General features: G+C 39.8%; 1 protein-coding gene across 1 annotated transcript in view; it reads right to left on the bottom strand.

Annotated features, from left to right (window-relative positions):
- Positions 1-377: 377 nt before the first annotated feature.
- Positions 378-23538, bottom strand: part of CCDC150 (coiled-coil domain containing 150) — an 88959-nt gene continuing 65798 nt past the window's right edge. Inside the window, exons 18-28 of the mRNA XM_007953145.2 lie at positions 16751-16879; positions 15006-15175; positions 13487-13580; positions 12530-12699; positions 8687-8813; positions 5461-5655; positions 4970-5038; positions 4713-4874; positions 3507-3593; positions 785-904; positions 378-494 (exon numbers count right to left, since the gene is read on the bottom strand). Of these exons, the coding sequence (XP_007951336.2) occupies positions 378-494; positions 785-904; positions 3507-3593; positions 4713-4874; positions 4970-5038; positions 5461-5655; positions 8687-8813; positions 12530-12699; positions 13487-13580; positions 15006-15175; positions 16751-16879 (1440 nt within the window). The remainder of the gene's footprint in view (positions 495-784; positions 905-3506; positions 3594-4712; positions 4875-4969; positions 5039-5460; positions 5656-8686; positions 8814-12529; positions 12700-13486; positions 13581-15005; positions 15176-16750; positions 16880-23538) is intronic.

Consider the following 23538-nt stretch of genomic DNA (forward strand, 5'->3'; position numbering starts at 1 on the left):
TTCAGGGATTATCCATTGGATGTTAGACTGGGACATTTCATTGAAACAAACTAACCGTATCACTTAGTACCTCACTAACTGCTTTTGGATAATAATGTACTTAGAAACATATCCAAGTATCATGCAACAGTGTGTCCTATCATACAACCAATTAATATCAATTTATTGAGTAGATAAGGGGGATAGGGACAAAAGAGATGGAATGGTTCTGCACTGATATAAATGAGTTCATAAAAGGATAAACTCAGGTCCACAGTCTTCAGCCCACATCAAATGTTTCACATTTTGATAATGGTAGCACAGGCCAGCCCTCATTGCTGGGCTCACGGAATCATGGAGGTGTAGTCATGAATGGAAATACTCCTCGGTCAAGGGCATCACTTCCTCTCTACCTCAGAATGGCTTTTCTTAGACATGAACCTAAGGTTCTGTTTAGTCTCCCATCGATGTAGGACAGATTGGTTGGGCATGGTGTCGTGCCTTTTATCTTGGTCCTGTTGGAAAGAAAACACACCTAGCACTGTCTGTTATAAAGCTAACTCTGCAGAGCTGAGGAGCTGTTTTGTCTCTATGTTGTTTATTCATTAAGGTAGGTAGGTGATTCTAATCTAGACAGTTTGGGAGAGGTGAAATTAAAAAAAAAAAAAAAAAAATTAGCTCATTGGTTTCCTGGTAATGGTTTAAGCAAATCTAAAGATTCCATACATCAGAAATTCCGTTAATTAGAAATCCAAGAAAAAACAAATCTAAAATTGCTTAAGATAGCCATGTCTAAATAATGTACCTCTTCCTGCCACCTGTCTTCTTGGGGAAGCCTCTGCAACCGGTTTTTTGTCAGCTCAAGTTGTAGACCATCAAACCTGCACTTAAACCAGCGGTGAGCTTCTTCTAGGTTAGCTGTTATCTAAACATAAATATGATGAGTAAAAGCTAAGACAAAACAGCAGTTACACATTTTTTTGTGTATTAGTTTGAGAGACTTTTCACCTGGATGTAACTACTTACCTTCTGAATGCAAGGCCCTGGCTACCTATTTGCAAATCCATTTAACAACATCCTATAGATTAGACAGTAACTTTTGCAGGAGGCCTGCTGCTGTTGATGCTTTCATAAATTAAAGTCAGAGAGGACCCAGAAGGCAAATTACTTGAGAATGAAAGTACCAGATGGTATGGAAAATAAGAAGTGTAGGCATGAAGGTGCTTTGGTATGTGGTAGCCAAATCATATTTTAATTTGTGAACTTTGTTCTCTGAAATGAAATACTTCTCCAAAGTTGGTAAACTGTAAGGCTAGATTTTTTTTTTTTTGCTGGTGCTTTGTGTGGGTAAAAAAACCAAAAACTCACTACTGTCGAGTTGCATCCAACTCATAGCAAGCCCTCCTTGGGTTTCTGAGGTGGTATCACTATGGAAGTAGATTGCCCAACCTACCTTTCAAGGAGTGGTTGGTGGGTTTAAACCGCCAGCCTTCTGGTTAGCAGTCAAATGCCTTAAGCACTATGCCACCAGAGCTCCTATGTGGGTAAAAGGAACTACTAAAAAAATTGTACTGGCTAGTTTAAGTTGTATTTATATCTTTCACAATCAACATATTTTACACTTTAGCTCATAATCACATACTTCCAAATTATCTTTGTTAGAGATCTGAAAACAGACACATTAACGGTCTGCATCTGAAGACTATCTGGAATCAGTCATCAATCCATATTCAAACAAATATTTATTAAGTGCCTAGATATGCCTGGTATTTTTTCAGCATTTGGTGTTTTGAAGGTTCAGTTAACAGATTTTCATAAACTGTATCACTTCACACCAGCCCCAGAATAAAAAGCACAATGACTGTTTCTCCCTCTCTTTGACTTTTTTATGTTTCATGGACAGGGTTTTAGCTTTTTGATTCTAAAGTCTGAGAGTGTGGCATATTTCTCCCTTGCCCGAAAGAAGCAAGTTCCATGAAAACAGGTGTTTCATCTGGCTTGTTCACCCCACATTTCTAGCACCCAGCATGATGCCTGACAGATCAGTTAATATGTACGACTGCTTCGCGTGTGCTTATACTATCGTGTACTTGTCTTAGTAGCCAGATCATAGTATGTGTGAATTATAGTGAGACAAGAAACTGATCTCTCCTTTTCTAGTACCATTTAACTGTTAGAAGCCACAAAGCTAAAATATTTTCCATATCTCTTTGGACATCCTGATGATAGTTATATTTCCATCCCCAGAATAAAACAAAACCCAAGCCCACATTTCTCCGGCATTCTTTACCAGGACTTGAGGGAAAGATACTTGAAATGGTATTATACATGTTTCCCATTGTACAGTGAATGAAAAGGGAGCTGTTAGTGACGCTTATTCTGACCTGTTTATGAGAATAAAGAGTGGTAGGCATCCCTGAGTCCAAACTGACTCCCTGGCAATGAGTTTTTCTTTTTTTTCAGATATTATCTTACTGACTTTTAGAGATACAGTAACAGATTAAAGAAAGTAAACGTAACTTTCATAAGAGGACCCAGATAGCATCACAGTTGGTATTCAAACTCAGACTTGTCAAAGCCCATGTTCTTTCTAAATACCATTCTGAGAGTCATATTAGATCATAGAAATTTGATGGCAATAAAAGGGGTAAATCATGATACCTTCAGCTTAACAACCTCAATTTTCTCATCTGGGAAATGAGGGGTAGTAATGGTAGTTAGTAATGGTGGATTTATGACCTATCAGAATAACAGAGTGGTAGGTATCACTGAGTTGGAATCAACTCCACAGCAATGAGTTTGTTTTCTTTTTGGGTATTACCTTACTGACTTCTAGAGATATAGTACCTAGCGGGTTAAAGAAAGTAAATGTAACTTCCCAAGGGTACACAGATAGTGTCACAGTTTGATATTTAAACTCAGGCTGGTCACAGCCCATGTTCTTTCTAAATACCATTCTAAGACTTATATTAGATCATGCAATTTAATGGCAATTGCATCAAGGTCACTGTGATACATTAGCTTAAGAATTTCAGTTTTCTTAGGTGGAAAATGAGGGGTAGTAATGGTAGACTAATGACCTCAAACATTAGCTCTAAAAGTTTATGATGTTAAATACTTGCTCTCAAAAAGGCTGATTTAAGATACTAGAACAGAGAAAACAAATTCACACATTAAAGAGAGCCTACTTTATATGTGTAGCTATTGATCTGAACAAAGAGCTTCTACTTTCATCAGTTCGTGCCAAACAATAATGCATTAAAATCCACACACATCAAGGTCTTCCATGCTTGTATTTACTAGTAGGGATGTACACTTCAAGATTAGGAAATATGTTAGCATTCTATTACTTACTATGAGGAAACAGAATCTTAATCTAAACTCTGTTCTTTACAATAAAGGCTGTAGTTAGGAAGTCGTTGGTTCTTTCCTGTTGGACTCCTGACAACTCTGTTAATCAAGGAGGCTCAGGGTGGCTGTGTCTATGGAAACACGCCTAAGTCTTTATGCCCATGGGTCTGGCTCACCTGCTCTGATTCCGCACTGGCTTCTTTCAGTTTATTCTCTGTCGCCTCTTTACATTTCTTCAGGTGTCTGACAGTGTCCTCTAATTCCTGAAAATGTGATGCCAAGATTTTTACAAACTAGCAATAGACACTATATGGAATAAAGGGCTTTAACATTGTAATAAACGGCAATCAAATTCTGAAAGCATGATGGAACACTAACTTCAGATGCTACCGAAATAAAAGACAAAACTGTTGATTTCCAATGAACCTACAACGTGTGTGTATCCACACATAATGACAGATTTTGATGTATGGATTCTGCTGAGAAAAAGTGATTACAATCTCTTTTCAGGGTTGGGGGGTACTTTTCATAGCAGCCAAGGTCTACCGGGAGACAAGAACTTGGTGATTTCTTGATGTCCCTTTTCGGTGATATAATGGTATATTTTTTCATTAGGTTGGAAATAGAAAACAGTCCTGTGATAGCACAGGTGTATCTTGCTATAGGAAAAGACCAAGAGGGTATAAAGTTCTTAAAAGAATATGAATTTCGGCTCAGAAGTCTTACTTAGTAACTGCTGTTTTACATGTGTAGTCTCTAACTGACCTTTAAACATGAATATCAGTTTAATCAAATAAAAAATGAAGAACATTAGCCATATTCAAAGCTACAGGCTTCTTCCTAAACCCCACTGCTATTGAGTCAATTCCAATTCATAGTGATCCTACACTGACAGAGCAGAACTGCCCCCATAGGGTTTCTAGGCTGTGATCTTTACAGAGCAGACTGCCACATCTTTCTCCTGTGGAGCGGCCAAGCAGGTCTGAACTGCAGCCTTTTGGTTAACAACCGAGCACTTAACTGTTGTGCCACCAGGGCTCCTCGGCTTTTTCCTAGACACCACAATTGTAAGGACTCAGCTAAGATAAACAACTCTGGTAGCGTAGTGCCTAAGGCACTTGCTTGCTAACCAGGAGGCTGGCGGTTCAAACCAACCAGCCACTCCTTGGAAGGAAGATGGGGCAATCTACTTCTGTAGTGATACTGCCTCGGAAATCCAAGGAGGGGTCACTATGAGTTGGGTCCAACTTGAGGGCACATAACAACAACAACAACAAATTTGTTTTCTTCCACAGAATCCAGAAAATCTAAGCATGATAAAGCTGGGGTTTGGGACAAGCCATTTGCTGATAATTCTCAAGATGGATCTTAAGAAACTTTACCTGGCACCGATTCTCCAGCTCCTGCCTTATTTTCCGTTCTGCCTCCAGCCGGACCTCTTGGTGTTTATTCCGTGCGGAGGCATCATATTGGCTCTTGGCCAACAGCTGCATCTCTTTCTGCAGGTTGGCCATCTCAGATACAAATTTCTGGATACTCAGTGACTGATAAGGCAAAAAGAAGATTTTTTGAAACTTGAACCTGTCCAAGTTTGAGATTTTGAGTGAATGGTAAACAAGGGTTTGTGGACATCATCTACCTGTTCATAGTTCTTTTTCTGATACTGATCCTTAATTATCTCCATTTGCCTCAATTCTTGTTCTATTTGCTGTAAGTACATAAAAAGATGATCAGTGGGAAACTGGCTCGTCCTTTTTGCCCAGAGAATGACAGGCAGAATCGAACGTGAGACCCAAAGTTATCAGTTCCTGTTGGCTCTCATTCCCATCTGACCAACTGACCCTTAAAGAGCAAAGTCCAGTACAGTGAACGAAGAAGGGACAGATGGGGAGCCAGAAGGTAACACTGGCAGCTAATGAGAAACCAAATGGTTACACGTCAATATCTATCATTGAATAAGAGATGGTTCCCCCAAAAGGCAATCTGCCCACTTCCCAGCTGTAGCTGGAATTCCCAAGCAACATGTGGTGGTGGTAGTGTTCTGAAACCTCTCTCCCCCAGACACCACCACTGCCTGCATTCTCATCAGACCTAACGGAGGAAGGGGAAAGCTTTGGTTTCCAATACAACCTTCATCCTCTCTATATTCTGAGCATTAGTTGTCTTGGCTGTTAACTGGTGCTTAATTTGGGCCTTTAGGTTCTTTATTTTCTCCTTGTTACTGGTTAGTGTTTTCTCCAGCTCTGTTATTTTTTGTCGCAGCTCTCGGTTGGTCCGGGACACTTCCACTGATCTGAAGTTGGCCTCATCAAGAGCTTTCTTCAGCTGTGGAACGCAAAGGAAAAACTGAACATTTTTACCTTCCAGTCAGTAAGAGAAGGGTAGGGTTAGTTCTGTCACTGTGTTTGCTTTGCTTTGATCTTTCTTTTAAAAAAGTGGGTAAAGCAATAATAATAATGTCTGTTTAAGCAGACTTATGGCACAGATCAAGTGATATTCACAATTTTCAAACTAAAGAACACAATCTTTCTTAGAGTAGATAAAAAATGTAAATGTATATTCATGTCTTTTTAAGTACATGGCTTTGGAGTTAGACAGACCTAAATTCACATCTCAGTTTCACTAATTAAAAGCTGAGAGATTTTGGGTAGTTTATTTCCTTAAGCCTTACCTATTTCATCTGAAAAGTGTGTATATAGACTACCTCCTTAATGAGATATACAGCTAAGTAAGATAATGTACAGAATAAATGTAGAGTCTGACATAGAGCAATTGCTCAGTAATTATCATCCCATATTTTTCTCTTCCTGTCATTTGCAGCCTAATGTCTAGAGAATTGAAAATAAATTATATGGTAGTTTATATAATTACTAGTCAGTTATTGATTATCATAGCATGTGTTTTTTATAACACTGCCTTCTATTTTTAAGGATTTTAGTTAATTCCTCTGGTGGAGAAATAGCACAATGATTACTTAAGAATTTTACAAAGTCCCCCTCCTTTCCACTTGCCCTTAAATTTTATGAAGAAAAAGCAGCTGATAAGGGATGACCTATTCCCACTGTCTTGGAGTAGATTCCAATTCAGAGAAAGGATAGGTGGGGGGCACTCTCTGTGGCCGGCAGTATTTAACATAGCAAAGGATGACATCAAGGTTACTTGTACCTTTTCTCTCTACACTGGTTCCTTCCTTCAAATTCTGACTTCACACTCCAGTTCTAGTCATTTATCTCAATCACAGCTTTGTCTACACCTGGGTAAATCCTCATAACCATCATTTACTTTGTACTTACTATGTGGCACACACTGCGATAATTACATTACATACGTTTTCCAATTTAATCCCCAAAACAAACCTGGAAAGTAGTTGTGATGATTTCCGTATTATGACTGTGGAAACTGAGACCCAGAAGTGAAGTCACCTGTACATCCACTAGATTAATACATAGCTAGTAAGTGGTAGAGAGCATCTTTAGATTATACAAAGTTAACACAGTAGGCTGCTAACTAAAAGGTTGGTGGTTTGAGTCCACCCAGAGGCTCCTCAGAAGGTAGGCCTGGTGATCTACTTCTGAAAAACCAGTCACTGAAAACCCTGTGGAGCACAGTTCTGCTCTGACACACATCGGGTTGCCATGAGTCAGAACTCTACCACTTACTAAACCAAACCAAACCGAACTCACTGCTGTGGAGTTGGGCCTGACTCATAGAGACCCCTCCTTGGGTTTCCGAGGTGGTATCACTATGGAACAGATTGCCCAACCTTCTTTCTGTAGAGTGGCTGGTGGGTTTGAACTACCAGCCTTCTGATTAGCAGCCCAATGTCTTAGGTACTATACTACCTTACTAGCTATGTAATTCACCGGCTTTTTTCCTAAGTGGCAGAACTGGGTCTTAGTCTGGTCTGTTGGGTCTGTGACACTCTAAAGCCAGGCAGGCTCTTAAACAATGCACCCAAGTACACTCCTGCAGTTAACTTTCTACTGATGTCACACACTAACTGTTCTCTTGGTCTCCTCACAAGGTCACAAATGGCACTGATCTTTGTTAAAAAGATTTAACATTTTAAAATGTTCTGAATAACTATCTCTGACTAAAGGAAGGTTCTACAGTTCAGCACAACTTTTTGTTTCCCACAGCTTTCACATTTTATAACATATTTACATGGTGCTTTTCAATTTAAAAAATTGTTCTATATACCATTAGTTGAAACTGATTTTGTGAATGGTCTCTTTGACAATTGCCATTGCTACACATACACATTTGGCAAACTACAGACCAGCCACTCCCCTCCCAACCAAGTGTTGAAATTATGCTAATTCCTCCCTCTCCTTTGCTCATGATATAACATTTAACTTCTGGTGGTTTTTCTATCAAAAAGGCTCTCTCTGCTTTCATCTCAATTTCCACAGAATGACTTTGTCTGGTCTCAATAATCTAATGCCCAAATTTTCTTGAGTCTCCATACTTCCCATTTCTCTTCATTCTTACCTTCCTTCTACTGCTGTCAGAGTAACCTTCCTAAAATTGTGCTTACATGATGTCACTCCTCTGCTCATAAATCTTCAATGCTCCACACTTACTTAATAGTTCACATGTAATATTCTGGTAGTCAAGGTCATCTACCAGCTGGTCTCGTCTAACCAAACCACTCCTTCTCTGACATTTCCCAAAGTCTCTGCTCTAATCAACGAGCCTCCTTTTCATTTGCTCATATATCCTGTTCATTTTTGCAACTGACCTTTGTTTATCCTCTTATATCAGGTGTCCAGCCCTGTCATCTCTGCCAGTCTTGATCCTATACTTTCATTAAACTTCCCTTCTATCACTCAGCCAGCCTACAATGAATGACGTCCCTTTAATTCGACTTCCTTCAAAATTGTATGCAGCCTCCAGCAAGTCAAGAAAGTTCCTCTTCTGTTTTCCCTACGTCTCTCATGTCCAGAGTGCAGATCATGATTAAATAAGGTTCGTTTAATGCACACCAGAGCACAGACTTTATCTTCTTCCTGTTATGTGTGCCTCTCAGGAAGAGGTAGATGAGTAACAGGCGCCAGTTAACTGAATTGGGGAGATCTGAAGTTTCTCTATCAGACGGCAGTCTGTTTATTCCTCTAAGCACACTTGGTTACCACTCTAGGATGGAAAAACTCTCATCCCACACATAGAACTTGTCTATCAGAAACGATTTTCCTGTGTGTCATTTTACAAACAGCACAAGGATGGCTCGATCTGACTTGCTGGTCAAAGGGGGTTTAGAAGAGCCAGAGAACAAGTGCAGCCAGTCTCCAAAATCCTTGAGTTGGTTCTCAGAGTGCTCACCTAGAGAGAGATGTTTATCCACTTGACTCCCTACCTCAGTCGTTTCCCGGTGTGCCGCTTTCTTTGCAGTTTCTCTCTCAGTCTGAAACTGCTTTCTCAGAGCTTCTATGCGTTCAGCATGTAACTCAGCTTCCATTTTGGACTCCTCAGCCATCCGTTCCCTGTTTCAAAGAAGAAAGATGATAAATCACATTTAGAAATCATCTTAGAAGATAAAGATTCAGAGGGGGATGCGTAAATCTCCAAAGGTGTGGGATTTACAAACAAGAAGCCAGTTACCATGTGACCCTCACTGATCTGAAGCTCATTAACAGCAGATGAGAAAATGGTGCATTTACCTGTAGCATTAAAAAACCAAAAATGCATTCTACATAAAGATCCAACAGAGAGTGAAAAACTCCCATCAAGGAAAAGTTAGAGGAAGCAGTTCTACTGTAAAAGATATTTGTTTTATTTGGTCATGCCTTTTTGCTATTGGCTATTCACTCCTGAAGTTTGAACTTAGAATTCTATAGTTTCCTTATGCTTGAAGTGAGAGTCTTGTATTAAATCAGCAGTTCTAATTTGGGTTCTTTGGTCAGGATCCCTGGAGAGACTTCTGAGGATGCCTGAATGCCCTGAAATGACAGGCAAAATGTACTGTGTTTGTGTAAAGTGTCCATAGATTTTGACTCTTAAAGTGATACGTGACTGCAAAAAAGATTAAAAAGTTAAAAGGGATTTAAGTTACTGCTAGTTTCTCCCAGCTTTAACAGACTCTAATCCAGCTGATAAAGACTTAATGTGTGACGCTTCATGAGTTACGAGCATCTTCCAAGGGAAAGAGAAGTCTGGCTGCTGCTGAAACCTTCTTCCTTTTCCCTCTCCCCTCCTGACCACCTCTTGCTCTGCTGTGGATCATATGCCCACATCTCCTGGGTGTTCCTGAACTGCCTCTGCTTATGAGTCCAGCTTGTCCACTGGGCAGCACTGGCTTCTGTAGATGAGACCTGTGGGTGGTAACTGCAGCTGGCCTCCTCCCCCTCAGCCAGTATAGAATGCATCAATGACATCACCTCTAAAAAGCTGACACCTGGCTCAAAGTCATGAAGGGAAAGAAGATCTTAAAGTCATTAGAGATAATTATGGTTTATTTATTATATTTCCATATTCCTCTCCATTATCCACCCTCATTCTAAAGCAGGGACAACATACATGGAGACATATAAAGAGAACAAAACTATAATTTGTATGATAGGGCATTTTGATTTTCTTAATAACTTTATAAATTATCTTTAGATTTATTGTGTTTATTACAGCAAACCAATTAAGACTATGGGTTTTGGCATTAGCCTACCCCAAACCCCAGTTCTAATAAGAAGCTATATGAGCTTGGGTATGGCATATCATCTTTACATGCCTGTTTCCTTATCTGTAAAATGGAAATAACAACAATAACAATTGGATCATATATGGAAACAATGCACGTGAAATGTTTAGCACGGTACCCAACACATACTGTGAGTACATAATAAATGTTAGCTACTATCATCATCATCATCATCATAATTGTCATCACCATCATTTAGTCCTAAAACTTCTAACTGCGTCTCTTCTCTGCAAGCCTCTTCTTCTACCCCTACCCCATACATACCATTTTAACTCCTATTTTCTTCTAAGGAAAATATTAGATCATCCAACAGCAGCCCCTTTAATAATCCTTGAATAGTTACCCATTTTCTCCTACTTCCCTCTTGGCATAAAGGAAGAAATGCTCAACCTCATTTTCAATGATAACCCTTCTATTTGTTGTTGTTGCTGTTGTTGTTGTATGCTGTCGAGTTGGACCCAACTCATAGCAACCCCTCCTTGGGTTTCCAAAGTGGTATTTCTACGGAAGTAGATTGCCCAACCTTCCTTCCGAGGAGTGGCTGGTGGGTTTGAACCGCCAGCCCTCTGAATAGGTACTATGGTACCAGAGCTCCCTTCTATATGCACTCTCTTTTTTTCCCAGTTCAAGTGGTTAATTTTCTCATTCTCAAATGAAAAAATCAGAGTAACTTTTTCTCATGGTATGTCTTGAGCTGCTTATCTGATCTTTCCCTTTATCACTGGCCTCCCTGCCTGCCATTCCCCATCAACTGCTTACTCTTTGTAATGATGCACGTTCACAGAAGTTGGCCATCTGGAAGATTATTGGTAGACACCAACTGCCAAATCCAATGGCTTTTTTACTTGGTCCTATTCCCTTTGACTCTCTGTAGCATCTGACTCATTTGTTTTTGCCTCTTGATTCATTCCCTAGCTCCCTATATGCTCTTTCTCTAGCCTCCCGCCATTCTTTCACCCTAAAATGCAGTGAATTCCCACACTTTTGACTGGTTCTCTCTCCATACTTCTCCCATGAGGTTAACCCATGCCACCAAGGCTTTAACACCCACCTTTACAGAGATGGATAAGGCACTTAGCTGCTAACCAGAAGGTCAGTGGCCCAACTGCTCTGCAGGAGGAAGATGAGGCAATCTACTTCCATAAAGATTTGTTGTTGTTGTTGTTATTTGCCATTGTATCGGCCCTGACTCATAGCGACCCTTCCTTGGGTTTCCGAGGCAGTATCACTACAGAAGTAGGAATGCCCAACCTTCCTTCTGAGGAGTGGCTGATGAATTTGAACCGTCAGCCTTCTGGTTAGCAGTCAAGTGCCTTAGGCATTATGCTGCCAGAGCTCCTAAAGCTCCCACTTCCTCCCTGTGTTTACTATTTCCATTAGTGCTTCTTTCCTATCCCTTCCTGTCACCTGAGCTTTTTACTTGGGCAAATGTTGCCCTTTAGATCTTGAGTAGTTGATTGTTCTAAGGAGTACATAGGTCCCCGGTGTTATTATTTACCTTAGGCCTATCTAGCATTTTGCTGAAAGCTTGGCCATGGTGGTGAGTTCAGTTCTAACCTTGAAGGGTATCTAAAGGCCATAGTCTTGGGGGTTCTACCAGTCTCTATCAGACTAGTAAGCCTGGTCTTTTTTTTATGATTTTTAGTTTTGTTCTAGATTTTTCTCCTACTCTATCTAGGAGCTTCTATTGTGATCCCTTGTAAGGTGGTCAGCAACGGTGGCCTGGCACCATGTAGTTCTTCTGGTCTCAGGGTCGTGGAGGCTAGAGTTTACATGGTCCGTTAGTCCTTCAGACTAATTGTTGCCTTGTGTCTTTGATTCTCTTCATTCTTCTTTGCTCTGGATGGGGAAAGACCAATAGTTGTACCTTAGACTGCAGCTCATTAGCTTTTAAGACCCTAGCTGCTACTCAGCAAAATCGGATTTGGAACATTGTCATTGTGGACTATATTAGTCTAATTGGTGTCCCCCAGACCATGGTTCTGAGCCCCCAGGCCCAGCGACTCATTCCTTCAAGATATTTTCTTTATGGCTGAGAAGTTTTCATAATTTGCTCTTTGTATGCTCTACAATATCCATGAATATATTTATAGCACAAAAAATACTTATGTAGAAATACCTTTTTTCAAACCTATATATATTCATGGGTATAGTCCCATTCACCTCAAATCACGGTTTTAAAGGATGCATAAGCTACTGATAAGAAAAGCTTGGCAGAAACGTGTAAACGTCCCTTCCAACCACTGTCTATAAATTTCGGTTCAACCTTTACGTAAGAAGAAGATTGATACCTAAATAAGGGAAGAAACAGAAAGGAGAGCCAAATGAGCATATCCTAGTCAACTATTATCTGCTACTGTTCAGCCCAGCCTGGTTCCTCACCATGGCTCTGCTGGGAATACAACTTCAAAGTAGAAGGAAAAAGAGTTTAACTGCTTTATGTGAATGAGCCAAATTTACTCTCCTATGGGCTCATCCCTAATTTCACTGTGATTTCCCTGTCCTTACTTGAAGGTTTCCAAAGTCTGCTGCTCAAGTTCTTTGCTTTCCAATTTCTCTTGAAAATGATCAAGCTTTGTTTGCAGATGATTATTCGTCTGGAGAGCTTGCTCAAGGCTCATAGCCAGTTTCCTGTTGTCTTCTCTAGCTGTATCTAGAGCTTTCTGTAGTGGTTCCATCTGAAAGAGAGAAAAACTTTTCTGATTCCCTGTAACAAAAGCAAGAGTCCATGACACTGTTTGTCCATTCCTTTCACTGTAACATCAAGTAATATCGAAACAACAGTTAATTAGAAACAGAGCCAAAAACTCCAGATGCTTAAAATACATATGTGAGAACTTATTACAGACATTGCTTAGGAGACTCTTAGAAGGCAGTGGGAAGGATATGTTCAACTCGTCACCAGAGAGCTTTAGAAAATAGGATTTACTTAATTTATCCTAATTTCAAACTAGTTAAAACTCCCCTCTCTGATCCTCTGATCTTCTGGTCCCACTCCCCAAGGAGAGGAGAACTAACAATTATTCCTTGTATATTCTTCCAGAAAAAGGTTATTTACATGAAAAATCCATGTATATTTTATATGTGCATGTGCATAAATCCACAAACACATGTGTGCGTCTCCTTATAAATTGTGGCATCACTCTAGCTACTGCTGATAAAAGTTATTTTCTAAATTCTTTAACTTCTACACTCGTTTATACATTAATATATGAAAAGAGTATAGACCATATGAGACAAAAGGAATTAAGTGCAATTGTGGTCCTGGCTTGCCAATAAGTGACTCTCTTTAAGACTGTAGGCCCACGTCCCATTTGTAAATATGTCACTGTCCAAAACTCAGACTTGAATAAAAGGGATATTTACCTGATTGTTTCACATGATTTTTCTAAAACAGCAGTGTAAACCAATATCCCAAGAAAACCAAAAACCTCAAGTGATCAACTTTAGAAAGCTGGCCTCTACCTCACTGCTGTGCTGGGCATCCACAACCAGCATTCTGGCCTGCCACTGGTCCACTTCGGCCTCCAGCTTCTGTACCCTTTGCTGGTTTAGAGCCCTAAACAGGGGAAGCACAAAAGAGTGATCAGAGAAAAGAATCATCTGGCATGGATGCCTGAAAGTTACAGTCACTCTTCTTAGGAGAGGCTAAGAGTGTCGCATGTAGTAGCTAACTGATGCTCAGGATACCTAAGAGTTGGGAGGTAACAATTAATCACTAGCCTCAACTTCAGGTTAAAATACTAGGGCTCTGAGAGACTGAAATAACCTGTCTCATCTATGATTCAGTTGTACTTGACATATTAGATTTTTAATACATGTTGCTAACTTATGGGCTAGTACTTTCATACTAGGAAGAATATATCACTATGAAAAACATGTATCACCTCCACATGGATTGGTTAGCTGTTGAAAATTTTCCTTCTAACTACACAAGCTACCTAGAATTTCATTGTAATGGTAATTAGTATTTTTCAAAACCATTCCCCCTGACTACATCTTTAAATTCAAAGGCAATATGAATTCATAATGTAGAAAACCAAGATAAGCATAATGAAGAAAATAAAATTTATTTGTTCTCCCACAGGATAGAGGCAGTTAGGTACCACTAATATACATATTGGGAACTCTGGTAGCATAGTGCCTAAAGGCACTTGACCACTAACCAGAAGGCTGGCTGTTCAAACCCACTAGCTACTCCTCGGAAGGAAGATGGGGCAATCTACTTCTGTAGTTATACTGCCTTGGAAACCCAAGAAGGGGTTGCTATGAGTCAGGTCCAACTCTGCAGCACATTAACAACAACAACAACAATATGCATATTACATTATACTTTTAAAGGCATATTCATCTCAGACCACCTGTTTTATACCTAAAAGGTAAACTTTTATGTAATCTTTGAAACTCCCTCAGAGGAGTTAAGGTATAAAATGTGGTGAGATGTGGTTTTCAAAATAATTCACCTAAAATAATTCTTAATCTTGAAATAAATCAAATCAAACTCACTGTCATCAAGTTGGAACCAACTCATAGCAGCCCTTCCTTGGGTTTCTGAGGCAGTATCACTATGAAAGTAGATTCCCCAACCTTCCTTCCAAGGAGTGGCTGGTGGGTTTGAACCGCCAGCCTTCTGGTTAGCAGTCACATGATAAATGAATAACTAATTCAAACTAAAGCAGACATTTTAGCTTCAATCATCTTGACAATTACTATTCTATACACTAAAGGGCAAAATTAAATGGTAAGGAAACAGCAAGGATAAAACCATAATATATCAGATGAATTTCTAGGATAGACAGTCTTTCACATCACTAGAGAATTTTTGAAAATCATGTTCATTTCCAATTAGAGATTTCCTCTAACTTGCTATTGTAGAAATACTTCTTACTAATTTTTCACAAAGAAAGCAATAAAAAGCTACTTTGAGTTCTGATCGCACAGTACAATGCAGTGATGTCAAGGACAGACAAATCATCTCAGGTACCTTTCTTTCTTGAGGCCTGCAATCTCTGAATCCCTCCGCCCAAGCTCTATTTGTACTTTTTCCAGAGCGCCTTGCATCTTACTGTGAGAAGCCAAAACATTCTCCAACATGATTGTAACTTTGCAGTTGTCTTCCTTAGCCTCGGCTAATTGTCGCTGAAAGTTTCCCACCTAATTGGAAATGAAACAAGACAAAAATATTTGATCCTTTCTGATCACTCTTATTCTGCTTCTGAGTCCTATTAGTCATAGGAAAGAGTGTAGAACTCAGGCATGACAAAATGCAAAGAAGAATAATTAAACTATTAGGTTATCTTGATTTTGTTTAAGTTATTGTGAGAAAAAGAAAACTAGGCTGCAGATCTACTCTGCAGTGTTTCCCAACCACTGTTGGTGTCAAGCACATCTAGTAACTGGAGATAACTGGGATTAGCAACTACTTGGGTCCCAAGGTGGTTCCAGATGAGATTGCTTTGGTCCTGCTCGTCTGTCTTATGATGGGGCAGGGATGGGAGGATCCCTCTGAAACCACTAGATTTACCTGAGGGAAAAAGACTACAGGAGAAAGCAGAAGCTGGCGAAGTATGATGTAACCCACGGCCCCTGAGTGTAGACTCATAACACTGGGGGCTGAGAGGAGGCCTGGCCTGAGAGGGTTGAGAAGAAGCCTGTCCAGAAGGGGCTGAGAGGAGGCCTGCTCAGCTGAGAGGGGTGTGCATAGCACAGAGAAGGGCCTACTTGCTTGCACGGTCAAGAAATGCTAAGGGAACTGTCTTGTACTGCAGAAGGAAGGGATGTGCTCCCGTTTTTTTCCGATCTCGCCTACATGCCTCCTGACCCTTATCCTGACTTGCACCCTGTTGTTCCTGATCCCAAGTTATACAGTGTTACCTCCTTAATAAACCATTTAAATGTAAATATGGTTTTAAGTTCTATGTGACCACTGCAAAGAATTTTCGAACTCAACAGAGAAGTAGAAAGTGCTGTGGAAAGGATGGCTGGTGTGAGACTTGGTAAAAATGTTGGAAGGTGGAGGCAGATCTGACTCCCACCTTACAGGGCTTAGCCCTGAGCTGCTCCTGATTTACATTATCCTCCCTGAGGACAGACAGGTTCTCACAGTACTACTGCAAGTTTATAGGATGTGACCTCTGTTCTCACTCAGCACACACACCATTAAGTAGAAAGCACTTAGTGATTTAATATAAAATAAAATAGTAAAAGTGTTATATGAAAACATATGTAGACAGGTCACTGGAGTCCCTGCCTGGTGTGAATGGCTAATGCTCGTCTGCTAATAGAGAGGCTGAAGGTGAAAGGCCACACAGAGGTGCCTCAGAAGAAAGGCTTGGTGGTCTGCTTCGAAAACTCAGCCACTGAAAGCAAACCCTCCAGACACAGCTCTACTCTGACACACATGGGGACACCATGAGCCAGAATCTACGCAACGGCAACTGTTTTTTAGGCAGGTTATTATTACCAAGGTCAGATGTGTTTCAACAGAAACAATTAGGACATTTCTTTTGATTAAGACAAGAAATCCAAAAAATACCAGGAGTTAAATAATTTTAAGAGAAATATTTTCAATAGATTCTAAAGTGACCTTTTCTTTGGGACAAAATTCCTCCTCTGATGAATGCTCCTTGTCTTACTAATGGTAGCCCAAAACTAAGGAATATGGCTCATGAGAGATTTTGTAAGTGGCTCATCTCAGTAACAGACTCTCACAGAGGACTGCGGCCTTGCCTTCTTGTTCTCCCTTTCCTCCAGAGCTTCCAGGTCTCCTTTCAGCTTCTGGCTCTCTTTCAGGGCTGTGTCGCGGCACCTCACTGCTAGAGAAAGCTCCTCTTCATTTTTGTCAAGAATGGATTTCACCTTAACAGAAAAAAAAGAGATAACTTTTCCACAACATGATAAATCAGTGATTAAATAAGAGATAGCAATTTAGAAATCCAACTTGAAATGCTCCATTAAATGTTTATTCACTACTATATATATATGTATGTATGTATGTATATAGTTAGGAGCTGTGGTGGCGTAGTGCCTAAGGTACTTGACTGCTAACCAGAAGGGTGGCAATTCAAACCCACCAGCCACTCCTCGGAAGCAAGGTTGGACAGTCTACTTCCGTAGTGATACCACTTGGAAACCCAAGGAGGGGTAGCTTTGAGTCAGGTCTGACTCAATGGCACATAGCAACAAAAACAAAATATGTATAATTAGCTTTATTAGCTGCTTACTCTTTAAAAAAAAAAAAAAACTGTAAAATAACAAAAATATCCATATAAATAAACACCAGCAAACCTAATATATTGATTGGTCTCCATGAAAGACTAGCACAAGGAAAGGCAGCATATGACTATCTGTGAAGCTCAGATGTAAAATGGGGGAGAAATTGATTATCATGGAATTAGCTTCTTTTGCCGGAAGGAAGGTTGGGCAATCTACTTCTGTGGCGATACTGCCTCAGAAACACAAGGAGGAGTCGCTATGAATCGGGTCCGACTCAAGGGCACATAACAACAACAAACAACAACAGCTGCTTTTGAAAATGTAACTTAAATGCACAAATTAATATACTAAAAGCTAAGATAAATAAATATTATATAGTGGCAAGAAAGTAATCTTTCAGCAGAATGAATCCTAATTAGAAATAGCAGAACTTTATATCCCTGAAACACTTTTAGTATATCCTTTCCATCATTTCCAATGATCAACATACTATTTTAAACATTACACTTCTTAACTTTTTATTTTGAAGTAATTATAAACTCATAGAAGGTTGCAAAAGTAATATAAAAGTCTCAGGTACCATTCGCCCTGCTTCTAATGGTGACATCTTATATTGCTATAGTATACTATCAGAAGGAGGAAACTAACGTTGGTATATGACTGTTTGGTACAGTAAATAGACTACAGAACTTACTTCATCCTCTTTAATTTGTTTTTCATTTTGCCAAAAATATATACAATAGAACACCCACCAGTTACACAATTTCCCGTGTATAGTTCAGTGATGGCTGTCATACCCATCAAGGTGCACAACCAATTACCACTATGCTTTTCCAGATTATTCCACCAGCACAGAAACTCAGTGTCCTTTTCCCCTTCCTCCCACCCTTGGAAACCATTAATACATTTGCCTATTTCATATATGTGGAACCAAACAATACTCCTCATTGTGTGACTGACTTATTTCACTCAACATCGTATTTTCAAGGTTGATCCATGTTGTAGCATGTATCAGGATTTCATTTCTTTTTATGGTTGAGTAATATTCCATTGTAGGAGCTCTGGCAGCGTAGTGCCTAAGGCAACTGACTGCTAACCAGAAGGCTGGCAGTTCAAACCCACCAACCACTCCTCAGAAGGGAGGGTGGGCAGTAGTGATACTGCCTTGGAAACCCAAGGAGGGGTCGCTATGAGTCGGGACCAACTTGACAGCAGTGAGTTTGGTTTGTTTTTTGTTGAATATTCCATTGTATGTATATATCTCATTTTGTTCATCCATTCATCTGTTGATAGGCATTTCAGTTGGCTATTGTGAACAGTGCTATGATGAATAGGTTCTGTTTGTGTTCCTGCTCTCAATTCTAGGATTGAGATTACTGAGTCATATGGTAGTTCTATGTTGAACCTTTTGAGGAACTGCCACACTGTTTTCCACAGAACCTGCACCATTTTGCACTCTCACTAGCAATGCAGGAGGTTTCCAATTTCTCCACATCCTTACCAATATTTTATTTTCTGTTGCTATTGTTGTTTATCATAGTCATTCCAGTGGGGGGAGGAAGAGAGGTTGTATCTCATTGTGTTTTGATTGCATCTCCAAAATGACTAATTAATAACTTAATTGTGCTCATGAGGAACCTATACATAGACCAAGAAGCAGTCTTTCAAACAGAACAAGGGGATACTGACTGCATGGTATAAAATCGGGAAAGGTGGCCATCAGGGCTGTATCTTTTCACCATACTTATTCAATCTGTATGCTGAACAAATAATGTGAGAAGCTGGACTATCTGAAGAGGAATGTGGCATTAGGATTGCAGGCAGGCTCATTAACAACCTGTGATATGCAGATAACACAACCTTGCTTGCTGAAAGTGAAGAATTAAAACAGTTACTGATGAAGATTAAAGACTGCAGTCTGCAGTACGGATTACACTTCAACATAAAGAAACTAAAATCCTCACAACTGGACCAATAAGCAGCATCACAATAAATGGAGAAAAGATTGAAGTTGTCAAAGATTTCATATTACTTGGTTCCATGATCAGCACCCATGGAAGCAGCAGTTAAGAAATCAGATGACATATCACAATGGGCATATCTGCTGAAAAAGACCTCTTTAAAGGTTAAAGAGCAAAGATGTCACTTGAAAGACTAATCTAAAGACTGTGTCTGATCCAAGCCAAGGTATTTTCAATAGCTTCATATGCATGTGAAAGCTGGACAATGAATAAGGAAGACTGCAGAAATACTGATGCGCTGGAACTGTGGTGTTGGTGAAGAAAGTGCCATAAACTGCTAAATGAATAAACAAGGGGAAGTACAGCTGGAACCCTCCTTAGAAGTGAGAATGGCCAGACTTTGTCTCTTGTACTTTGGTCATGTTGTCAGAAGAGATCAATCCCCAGAGAATGATACCATGCTTGGTAAAATGGAGGGTCAGCAGAAAAGGAGAAAACACTCAAAAAGATAGACTGACACAGTGGCTGCCATGATGCGCTCAAGCATGGCAACAATGGCGACGATGGGGCAGGACCGGGCAGTAGTTCATTCTATTTCACATGTGGTTGCCATGGGTCAGAATCAACTCACCTATACCTAATGCAACTGTACTTGTTGGCCATTTGTATATTCTTTTTTGTGAAATGTCTATTCAGGTCCTTTGCCCATTTTTCAACTGTTGTTGTTATGTGCCGTCCAGTTGGACCCGAATCATAGCGACCCCTCCTTGGGTTTCCGAGGTGGTATCACTATGGAAGTAGATCACTCAACCTTCCTTCTGAGGAGTGGTTGGTGGGTTTGAACTGCCAGACTTCTGGTTAGCAGTCAAGTGCCTTAGGTTGTCTTTTGGTTGTTAAATTGTAGGGGTATATTCTGGATATTAAATGCTTATTAAATTTTCTCCCAAAATTTTCTCCCAATCCATAGGTGTCTCCCCACTTTGTTGATAAAGTCCTTTTCTTTCCCCCTAGTATATATTAAATTTTATTCTAAATATAAAAACTTATTATTTTTTTTTATTATTTTTTAAATTTATTATTTATTGATTTGGGTGAAGATTTACAGAGAAAATTCACTTTCCATACAGCAGTTCACATATTCGTCGCATTAAATTGACCACAATTTACCACAATGCAACAGCTCCCCTCCCACTTCCTACCCATAGTTACGTCTTCCCAGTGTCCATCCCACCATACTCTCATGCCCCCTGAGCTGTCTCCCTGTGCATAAGCAGCCCTTCCTTCTCCCATGATTGTTTTCTCTAGGGCGTGTGTCTACTTGAGGTAAATGTTTAACTCACATGCCTGTACTTTGTTTGACTGAAAACCACAGGTGTGGGTTCAATTCCAGACCTGAAGGGCATCTAGGGGCCATAGTCTCAGTGGTTCCATCAGGCTCTATTGGACCAGCAAACCTGGTTCCCACCATCCTTTTTTTTAAAAAACTTATTTTAAGCATAAAATACAAATGTTATTTGAAGCATATTTTAAGGAGCCTAATCTTACAGAAACTCAAAACAGAAGAAAAATCCCTATTAGCAAGGCAATAATGCATGAAAAACTATTAATAAAAGACCAACAATTTCAGCAGCTGGTTCTTGGTTTTCTTGTCTTCATAATACTACTGGGCTATGTTTAGTATAGATGTTTAATTTCTTTTTAAACATTTTTAATTTTTTTTTGTGATTTGGGTGAAGGTTTACACAGAAAATCAGTTTTCCATTCAGTAATTCATACACATTTTGTTGCATGCTATTGATTACAATCCCTACAACACAGCACCACTCGTCCCATTTGCTCCCTGTGCTCCCTGTTTCCATTCCCCCTCCTTTCCTGTCTTTCCCTGCCTTCTGAACTTTGTGCGTGGGCACATGCTGCCCTTTAGATCCCGAATGGTTGGTTGTTCTAAGGCACGTGTACCTCCCTAGTGTTATTGTTCACCTTATAGACCTATTGTTTTGGCTGAAAGTTGAGCTACACGGGTGAGTTCAGTTCCAGGCTTGAAGGGTGACTAAAGGCCATAGTCTCAGGGGTTTGACTATTCTCTATCCAACCAGAGAGCCCAGTCTTTTTATGATTTTGAATTTTGATCCACATTTTTCTCACACTCTAAGACCTTCTAAGGTGATCCATTTCAGAGCAGATGAGCAGTGGTAGCTGCACACAATGTCGTACTTCTGGTCTCAGAGTTATGAAGGCTGAGGTTCATGTGGCCCATTAGTCCTATGGACTAGTTGTTTCCATGCACATTTGATTGTCTTCACTCTTCTTTGCACATTAGACAGCAGCTCACAAGCATTTAAGATCCCAACTGCTACTCACCAAAGCAGGATTTAGAACATTTCTTTCCAGACTGTTGTTGTTGTTGTTGTTATATGCCGTCGAGTCGGCCCCAACTCATAGCGACCCCTCCAGACTAGGTTGTGCCAATTGACTCTGATGTCCCCTGAGACGATGGTCCTGAGCCCTCAGGACCAGTCACTCATTGCCTCCAGGTGTTTGTTTACGGCTAAGAAGTTTTCATAGCATTGTCCCTTGTATGATCTACTATATTCATGAGTATAATTGCAGCATATGTGAATATCCTGTCAAACCTCTATATATTACGGGTAGTAGTCCCATTCGCTTTTCCACACGTATTCCACTCCCCTGTCTATCTTTTTACCCACTTGTAGAGTACTGTTATTACTGTTATTGCAGGACTGTGTATGTGATAGTATTTGCCTCAGTTGCCTTTAACTCTTGTGTTCCTCCCAGTGTCTTCCTTTGCCTTAATCATTTTGTGCTGACCTTCCCTTTACGGTATATTGCCTTCCCCTTCACCCAAGTTAATTTGTGTCTGCCTCCAGTTAGTGATTTACCCTCATTTCCCATTCCACTCTTGGTAACCATCAAAGAATGTTTCTTTCAGTGTGAAAACCTTTTCCTGTCTTTTTACAATAGTGTCTCATACATTATTTATCCTTTTGTGATTAACTAATTTCACTCAGCATAATGTCCTCCAGATTCATCCATGTTATGAGGTATTTTACAGAGTCATCTTTATTCCTTAACGTTGCATAGTACTCCATTGTGTATGTACCATAGTTTGTTTATCTATTCATTCATTCATGGGCATTTAGGTAATTTCCATCTTTTTGCTATTATGAATAGTGCTGAAATGAACATGGGTATGTGGTAATACAGTCCTTTGATAAAAAATAGTTTTTAATTTTTATGAGGTCCCATTTATCTATTTTGTCTTTTGCTGCTCCAACTTTTGGTGTCATATCTAATTATCCATTTAAAATCTAGGTCCTGAAGCAATATCCCTATATTTTTCTTCTTGGAGTTTTACAGTTATAGCTTTTACTTTTAGGTCCTTGATCCATTTTGAATTATTTTTTGTATATGCTGTCGGGTATGGATCTAGCTTCCTTCTTCTGCATGTGGAAATCCAGTTTTTCTGGCAGCATTTATTAAAGAGACTCTTCTCTTCCCACTGAATGGACTTAGCACTCTTGTTGAAAATCAACAGACTGTACATGCAAACACACTAGCATTCTACTGTATAAATACACCACAACTTACTTATTCATTCATCTGCTGATAAGCATTTGAGTTATTTCCAGTTTTGCGTTATTACAAACAGAGCTGCTGTGAACATTTGTGTACAAGTCTTTTTGTGAACATATATTTTCATTCATCTTTGGTAAATACTCTAGAAGTGGAATGACTAATTATATGGTACTAGCATGTTTCACTTTCAAAGAAACTACCAACCTGTTTTCCAAACTATATTATTTTGCATTCCCTCTAGCAGTATATGAAAGTTCTGGTTGCCCCACATTCTTGCTAATACTTAGTATGATCCATTTTTCAAATTTTAGACATTCAAATAGATGTGTAGTAATATCACATTCTTGTTTAATTTGTATTTCCTGAATGATTGATGTTTCACATCTTTTCATTTATCATCCATGTATCTTCTTGGAAAGAGCCCTAGTGGTGCAAATAGCTAGGTGCTCAGCAGGTAACCAAAAGGTTGGCAGTTTGAATCTACTCATTGGCTCCAGAGAAGAAAGACCTAGTTATCTGCTTCCATACTGATTACAAAACAAAAAATTGATTGTTGTTGTTAGTTGTTAGGTGCCGTCGAGTTGTTTCCAACTCATAGAGACCCCATGCACAGCACAACGAAACACTGCCCGATCCTGCGCCAGCTCCACGATCCCTGCTATACTTGAGCCCATCATCGCAGCCACTGTGTCAATCCATCTCATTGAAGGCCTCCCCCTCTTTTGTCGACCCTCCACCCTACCA

The sequence above is a fragment of the Orycteropus afer genome, unplaced genomic scaffold (assembly GCF_000298275.1).
Source record: "Orycteropus afer afer isolate SDZICR_OR568_19922 unplaced genomic scaffold, OryAfe1.0 scaffold00374, whole genome shotgun sequence".
NCBI classification, from domain to species: domain Eukaryota; kingdom Metazoa; phylum Chordata; class Mammalia; order Tubulidentata; family Orycteropodidae; genus Orycteropus; species Orycteropus afer.